The following is an 8,037-nucleotide window of genomic DNA, read 5'->3' as shown; positions in this document are numbered from 1 at the left end:
AAATTAGTTTTACTATTTTGGCCACCAGTGTTTAGCTCCCCCTCCCAATCGAGCTAAATCCCGACTGCCACACTAGTTCTTTCTACAATCTGCCCAAAACATCACCCACCCCCTCTCCGGGGTCCAGAGTCATTGTTTCGTTTCGCATCGAACGATCTCAACTGATCAAGACCGTCCATGTGGCTGCTTTCAATCAACGGTTCAACCAAAGTCGTCGCACCCCTTTACATGGGAGCTAACCCGACCAAGAACGCCCTAGCGCATGTGGCGTATCCAGCATTTCTGGGCCAGGTCCGAGACATCAGTGTAGTTTCTTTGTGAGTTCCGAGCCAGGCCGGGCAATTTTCCTTTTATATGATATATGGGCCATTGGAAAATTCCAGTGTGGTCCATGGATCACCAGCCCACCCTCTACATACACCGACGCGAGTTGCCATTCCGTTTCGCACCAGGTGTGGCCTGGCTAAGAGTGTCGACACATCGCTTTTTTGGGCAGCTGTTCGACGGGGATCGTCATCCTATTAATGCGCCGAATGCGACCAAGGATGTCATACTGGCAGTGGCATTTCCAGCAATGGAACCAGGGTGGCAATGAGGCTCATACGGATGATTAATGCGCTGAACACGACCAAAGGATGGTCTACTGGCAGTGGCGTTTCCAGCGATGGAACCAGGGTGGCAACAAGGCTCATACAGATGCTTAATGCGCCGAACACGACCAAAGGATGGTATACTGGCAGTGGCGTTTCCAGCAATGGAACCAGGGTGGCAACGAGGCTCATACAGATGCTTAATGCGCCGAACACGACCAAAGGATGGTCTACTGGCAGTGGCGTTTCCAGCGATGGAACCAGGGTGGCAACGAGGCTCATACAGACGCTTAATGCGCCGAACACGACCAAAGGATGGTCTACTGGCGGTGGCGTTTCCAGCGACGGAACAAGGGTGCCAACGAGGCACATACCGATGATTACTGCGCAAAAGCCGGCCAAAAATGCCCCACTAGTAGTGGTAGAGGGCCAGGGGGCGTCCACCGTTGCGTCATTGCTTACATGGCTAGTGGGGCGGTGGAGATAGAGACATGACTCTCTTGGGAGGGAGGGAATCCCATGTTCCGCGTTCTTGACCCGCTCTCTGAAACAACATCGACCCTAGTCACAATAGGCGCAAGAGAGTTCAAACCCTGCATCTATTGCCGCCTTAGCTGGTTTCGTCCAATATGCCTATTTTAGAACCATCAAAAAAGAAGAGAAACAAGGGATACATTGTACTGTCAATCTCTCTCAGTTGGCTGCATTCACGGTTCACCAACATTGCCCAAATAGAAAATATAAAAAACCATACATACATTTTCACTAAACTATGATTGTGTTCTTGGTCAAAGAGACCTTAGCGAAACTCATTGGTCTTCCTTTTACAGTCTTAGAAGGACCTCTGAAAATTACCTTTCCCAGAACCAACACAAAAGAAAGAAACACGATAAACATGGCACCAACGATGTCTTTGAGCTGGCCGCATTTACGACCCCGAGTCCCACCGATGCCGAAACCACAAGAGACCACACACGCGTTTTCACTGTGACTGGGTTTTCGGCTATATACAAAGAGTCCGAACCCCGCATCTATTGCCACCTTAGTTGGTTCTGTCTGATATGCCTATTCTAGAACCATTGAAAAAGGAAGAAACAAGGGATACATTGTACCGTTGATCTCTCTGAGCTAGTTGCATTTACGAGACACCAATATTGCTCGAATAAAAAATATCAAAAACCACAAACACGTTTCACCATGATTGTGTTCTCGGCCAAAGAGACCCTAGACCAACCCATTGGTCTTTCCTTTTCGCCAAGACGAAGAAATACCCTCCCCCCCCAAGGTTTTGGTCATCAAACGAAATTTCAAGATTTCCCGTGGTTACCAAGTATTTTAGTGCCCACCCGATAAATCTCCATACCGAGCAAAAAATGTCAGTTTTTTTGATTTTTTTAAACACTTGATCGACGGCTGGATTGGGCCTGCCCGATCTAGCCGCCGATCGGGCCCAGATCGAGTAAAGTCGGCAGGATCTAAGTAATTTCACGGGAGTTGGTTCTAGCATGTTGGTAGCAACCTAATCACCTTCTCGATTTTTCGAGAGAGGTCTCTAGTCCGAGTGTTTGTTCTTTCAACTTTGTATTTTTTTTCAGAATACAAAAGTGCAAAACACAAAAATAAAAAGATCCAGAAGTCGAACCCGAGATGTCACGGGCCGTGCAGAGACAAAGTCCCACTGAGCTGGTAGGCACGATAGATACCGCGTAGAGACAAAGTTCCATTGAGCTGGCAGACACGACACAGACCGCGCGGAGACGGAAGCAAGATAGACACGACAGCGGCGGCACCTCTGAGCCGAGTTGGCGCATTTACGACCCACGCGCCCCACCGACGCTGAAAAGGGTCACGCACACGTTTTCTCCCACCCGGCCGTGTTCTCGGCCAGATACAGACCGAAAAAACAAAGAATAAGGACAATGCCATATTAACCATATAACATAGCACAAAAACTAGGTCATGTGTATCCTTTTGAAAAGGCGAGGAGCAATTGTGGTAGGAAACACAAAGGAAAAATTGCATGGCATTGATGGGAAGATTAGGATAAAGATGGAGACCTTGGGGATGAAGGAAGGAAGGAAGGAAGGAGGGGAGGGGCATTTTGGTCATTTGGAAAGAGCAGAGGAAAAAGAATAAACAAACGTCTCCTCTCCTTCCTCCCTCGCTCCGTCTCCTCCATCTCGATCCATCCATCCAAACCCTAGCCGATCCATCCATCCCCGGCCGCCCGATCCCGCCGCCGATCGGCACCCCCATGACCGCCGCCTCCACGGGCGGCGGCGACGGCGGAGGTGGTGGCGGGGGCGCGTCGTCCCCGGCGGCGCCGCGGGCCATGAAGCGCGAGCTGGCCTTCGCGCTGCAGTCCCTCTCAGAGATCACCGCTTCCCCCGGCCGCACCCGCTCCGGCCGCTCCCTCCTCGCCTCCCCCGCCCTCCCCTCCTCGCCCGCCAAGCGGAGGAAGGCCACCGCCAGATCCGAGCCGCCGCCCCTGGATCTGGTCTCCCCGCCCACCCCGCCCCTCGACGCCGAGGCGCCCAAGCCCGCCCCCCACCACGCCGCCGATGGGCTGCCCCTCCATGCGCCCGAGGTAGCTACCTATGACGCTGCCGCCTTGGATGCGGAGCTGCTGCCCGAGGTGCCGCCCTTGGATGCAGAGCTACTGCCCCTGGACGCCGCCCTCGTGCCGGCCGAGGTAGCCAGCCAAGATGCTGCCCCCGCGCCGCGCGAGGCAGCCAGCCAAGATGCTCCCCTGGCGCCGCCCTTGGATGCAGAGCCGCTGCCCAAGGTCAGCCACAACGCTGCTGAGATGCTGCCCGATGTCAGCCACAACACTACAGAGGCGTCGTCCTTGGCTGCTGAGGTGCTGCCCGAGGTCAGCCACAGCGCTCCCGAGGTGCTGCCCGAGGTCAGCCACAACGCTCCCGAGGTGCTGTCCTTAGCTGCCGAGATGATGCCCGAGGTCAGCCACAATGCTGCTGAGGCGCCGTCCTTGGCTGCTGAGGCACAGCCGGTGGCCAACCAAGATGCTGCCGCCGAGGCGTCACCAAAGGCCAGCCACTCTGACGACATCGTCATGGTGGACGCCGAGGCGCAGCTCAATGCTCAAGGCGACGCAGACCTCATGGGCCCCTGCGCATTCCCGGCGCCCATGGAGAAGAAGAAGAAGGAAGAGGAGGGGGATGGGTCCAATGCTGCCGTCCCCCCTCAGCACCAAATGGATGCGCATCCTGCTCCTGTAACAGAGGCTGAATCTGCCGGCGAGGCGGCAACACAGGACACGGGAGTCGAGCCCAGCACTGCTGCCGCACATGCAATGCCAGACGCTGAAGAGGGTGCTAGCATGGAATTGGACGCACCTTTGGCTTTGCTTGAGTTCACTGCTGGATCAAGTGGACACAGTGTACTGGACAGTGTGTTGGCTGATACTCCTATGGCCGCCGAGGATGCCACCATGCCTGCTTCCACTGCCATGGATGCTGAGGATGCCGCCACACCAGTTTCCAGTGCCAAGACCATCAAGCCTAAAAGACGCTTCACACGGTCGCTGCTTGGACTGGACAGAGAGACCGCAGCCAGTGAAATTATAGGAGATGCCTCGCTTGATTTGTCTGCAACACCAGGGAGGAGGTTCACAAGGTCACTGCTCAAGTCAAAGGTGGAGGCGCCTCCTGCCAGCAGCCCGGTTGTGCCTGAAGAGCCCGTTGAAAGCACACCAGAGACCCCTCCATCGGTGACCAAGATGGAGATGAAGATGTCCAAGAAAGTTGCCTGCCTCTCAAAGCACCCAGGCAACACCAGAGATTTGCTCAGCACAGGACTGCTCGAGGGAATGCCGGTTATGTACATCATCCCTAATAGCAAGGTATGGGACAATCAGTCATAAGTTTTATCAACAGTTTCTTGTCTGTCAGCACCACTTTACTCCATTTGAGGATTGCACGAGCCTATCACCGCACCAGTATTTTGTTAAGCTTAATGATATATTAGGTTAGCCGTGTAATCAGTATTCAGGGAGTTTTTCTGTTCAGTTAATACATACATGTGTTTGCTTTTGCCGTGTTAAGTTTGCTAAACCTTGACAATAGTGAATCCATCTGTGACGGAATGCCAGTAGCTTTGATGACACTTTCTGTTATTTGAGAACTTCCAGGTACTAGTTACAATCAAATGTGTGATAACTTGTTGGGGACCAACAGTCTCATCCTATTTGCCTCAGTTTTCAATGCAACACTTGTAGCTATGCCATGTTATATTGTGATGAAGTAGCAATGAACCCCACATCTTGCTGCTCAAGATGCCTTGTGTAATATATAAATATTATCTCTCTTTTTTAGAGCATGAAATTTTAATGCAGTACAATTAATATCAATGTTGTTTGCAAGTTGCAGAAGCCTGTGCTGAAAGGTGTGATTGCAGGTTGCAATATACGTTGCTTTTGTGTTAGGTGTGATGGCTCCAAGGTTAGTACTCCTTCCCTTCAAAAGGAAAAATAGGTTAGTGCTAACTACCGTATCTGTAAGCCGTTGCAGGACACAAAAATGTTTACGTAATGTTGCTCTCCTTCTGAATTTTACAGGCTATTACTACATATTTCTTTGAACTACATGCTGGAAGCAGCAAAAAACACCCTGCAGAGTACATCTACTTAGCAAATGGTAATAGTTTGCGGGATGTGCTGCGTGCCTGTGAAAGTTCTCCTTTGGATTCTCTAGATAAAACAATCCAGTCCTGCATTGATCCCATGCTTACAAGGACCCGCACGAATTGTCTGAACTGCAACGGTGAGACTTTCATGCTTATGTAATTCAGGGAGTTGTAGTAGTTTCCTTTGGTGCCTTTGCTTATGTCTCCTAATGTTGCAGGTGAGCTACCTTCACAAACGGAAGAACAGTTTCTGTGCCATCAGTGTTGCCCAGAGTCGAACCAACCTCAAGATCCTACTTCCCCGTTGGCATACAGCAAGAGCAGTTCCAGGTGTGCAATTTAATAAGCATAATAATGTGCTAGATGTGCTCTTATGTCTAATTAACTAGAGGCCAAGAGCTATTATTTACACTGTTCTATCATAAGGAAATAAAATTTAATGGCTGCAAAATTTGTTCAAGAGCTATTACTTTACACCCTTTTGTTATAAGAAAATAAGTTGTCTGTATCGCTATCTGACAATACTGTTGACTTCTAGTTTGGAACTTATGTTTTATTTACAAATGACATTCCTTTCCATGTTCTGTTTTGGGGTGCCAATAGTCTGACTCCAAGTTCCAAGGAATCTTTGTTGAAGAGGATGTCGGCAAGCAAAGGCGCGAGTACTGGAAAAGTAACAACAAAGTCGGTACTTCTAGTTCTGTTAGTTCTCCCTTTTAGTTTCTCACTATTGAGCACTTAACTCACTGGTCCCTGCTTGGCATATTTTCAGGGATACGGGGCTACACAAACTGGTATTCAAGGTTTTGCTTGACGGTACTGAAGTAACCTACTATGTTGATGGGCAGGTTTGGAGCAAGATCTATTATTTCCTTATTTAACCACACCCTGTGTTTTTTTTTGTTGTTGATAATTTGCACTTGCACTGTGTAGAAAATAATCGATGGATACATCAAGGATCAAAGAATCTACTGTAACCATTGCAACAAAGTGGTGCGGCCCCTTTCTCGTCAAAGCTATTTTTTACTGCGTATCCATTTTTTCCCCTGTGAATTGACCTTTTATGAGGAATATCCAGGTCAGCCCCTCGGCGTTCGAAGCTCATGCGGGCGAGGGATCAAGACGCAAACCGTAAGTCGGCTGCATCCTCTTTTTAGCTTATAACAACCTGCACTTGTCTGCTTGCTCTTATTTATCACATTGCTATCAGGTATGACAACATCTATACGTCAAATGGGGTATCCCTGCATGAGCTGTCGATGAGAATATCAAAAGACATGCAATTGTCGGAACGTGAAACTGATGATCTGTGCAGAGAATGTGGTCTAGGAGGGGATATTTTCCCTTGCAAAATGTGTCCAAGGTCATTTCACCCAGGTAGAGCCTTCCATCTTCCTAAAAGTAACGGTCAATAATGCGCTAAGAGTGGTATTTTTCAGTTATTCTCTCGTAAATGATCACCTCAACCAATCTAATATGGATCTGCTTACTTACAATCTGTAGCTTGCGTTGGGCTGCCTGGATTTCCCTCGGAGGAGTGGTTTTGTGATAACTGCACCATCCTCGTTCAGAAAGAAAAGGCTTTAGCAGCAAATAAGAATGCCAAGGCTGCTGGGAGGCAGGCCGGAGTCGATTCTATTGAGCAGATTTTGAAGAGGGCTATTAGAATCGTCCCAATCTGTGATGACCTTGGTGGATGCGCCTTATGCAAGTGAGTACTATTTGTCCTAAAATGTTGCTAGCTATGCTGTCACTTTCTTTCCTTATTTTTTGACTACTTTGTATTCTTGTAATAATCTTTCCGGCAAATCTTCTTGGTGCAGGAAAAAGGATTTTAACAATTCAGTATTTGATGAGCGCACTGTGATACTCTGCGATCAAGTATGCCTTCTGCATTTCTAGAAATTGCATCTTGATCGTTACTGCTTAAATTCAACTTATGATCCTGATATTAAGACACATTTTTCTTCCATCTTTTTTCTGTGCTGTTCAGTGCGAGAAAGAATACCATGTAGGATGTTTGAGGAGTGAATGGCAGGTTGACCTGAAGGTTAGCACTTAAAAACTTCATCTCCACATTTAAGTTTTTATGTGCATGATATATTCACATGAAACAGACAGTGCTGACATCTTTGGTGGAAGATAACACAGTTAGCTTGTTTATGCTCTGCAGGAATTACCAGAAGGGGAGTGGTTCTGTTGTGATAGTTGCTCTGAGATACGCTCCTCTTTGGACAAGATGATTTCTGAAGGAGCTCAGCCTTTGTCGGAGTCAGACCTTGATATCATAAGAAAGAAACACGAGTCAAAAGGTTTGATCATGGACACCGATACAGAGATCAGATGGCAATTGGTTGCTGGTAGAAGTGCCACTGAAGATGGCAACTCATTGCTTTCTTCTGCTGTCCCAGTTATTCATGTATGCGCTGCATTTTTTTAATCTTGTATGCTGCATTTTGTTCCGCCTCTTACCTCACTATTTTATACTGACTGGTTCACTTGTCTGGTTGTTTTCTCCTTGCAGCAATCTTTTGATCCAATCATCGAAGCCCATACTGGTAGGGATCTAATTCCTGAGATGGTCCACGGGTAAGAGAAGACAACTGTTTCCCAATATTTTGTTCAGTGCCTAGAGTAGAACTGTGTTAAATGGGATTTCTCTTTTCTACCAGGAGGAGACCTAAAGAAGGAATGCCAGGCCAAGATTACAGTGGAATGTACTGTGCGGTCTTAACTGTAGGGTAAGAAATTTTTTATCATTTGAAACAAAAAATTGGCCATACTTTTGCATCCAGTGTTACTG

General features: G+C 48.4%; 1 protein-coding gene across 1 annotated transcript; it reads left to right on the top strand.

The window, feature by feature from the left end:
• Positions 1 to 2,704: 2,704 nt before the first annotated feature.
• Positions 2,705 to 8,013, top strand: LOC125525903. Its single transcript, XM_048690910.1, has 15 exons — positions 2,705 to 4,452; positions 4,979 to 5,050; positions 5,167 to 5,371; positions 5,453 to 5,564; positions 5,838 to 5,918; positions 6,007 to 6,082; positions 6,168 to 6,227; positions 6,313 to 6,365; positions 6,445 to 6,611; positions 6,738 to 6,945; positions 7,058 to 7,115; positions 7,228 to 7,284; positions 7,408 to 7,653; positions 7,759 to 7,823; positions 7,907 to 8,013. The coding sequence occupies exons 1-15, from the start codon at positions 2,845 to 2,847 to the stop codon at positions 7,977 to 7,979; spliced, it is 3,141 nt and encodes a 1,046-aa protein (XP_048546867.1). The 5' UTR covers positions 2,705 to 2,844; the 3' UTR covers positions 7,980 to 8,013.
• The last annotated feature ends 24 nt before the right edge of the window (positions 8,014 to 8,037 follow it).

Source organism: Triticum urartu, chromosome 7, assembly GCF_003073215.2.
Source record: "Triticum urartu cultivar G1812 chromosome 7, Tu2.1, whole genome shotgun sequence".
Lineage (NCBI taxonomy): Eukaryota > Viridiplantae > Streptophyta > Magnoliopsida > Poales > Poaceae > Triticum > Triticum urartu.
The sequence above is the reverse complement of the archived record's forward strand: the minus strand, read 5'-3'. Positions and strand labels throughout refer to the sequence as shown.

What these genes read in the sequence shown, in the direction of transcription:
- LOC125525903 (XM_048690910.1), top strand. Translation starts at nt 2,845, where the DNA reads ATGACCGCCGCCTCCACGGGCGGCGGCGACGGCGGAGGTGGTGGCGGG. An exon ending in TCCAAGGTCATTTCACCCAG is followed by an intron (nt 6,612 to 6,737) that starts GTAGAGCCTTCC and finishes TACAATCTGTAG; the next exon opens with CTTGCGTTGGGCTGCCTGGA. An exon ending in CTGCTGTCCCAGTTATTCAT is followed by an intron (nt 7,654 to 7,758) that starts GTATGCGCTGCA and finishes TTCTCCTTGCAG; the next exon opens with CAATCTTTTGATCCAATCAT.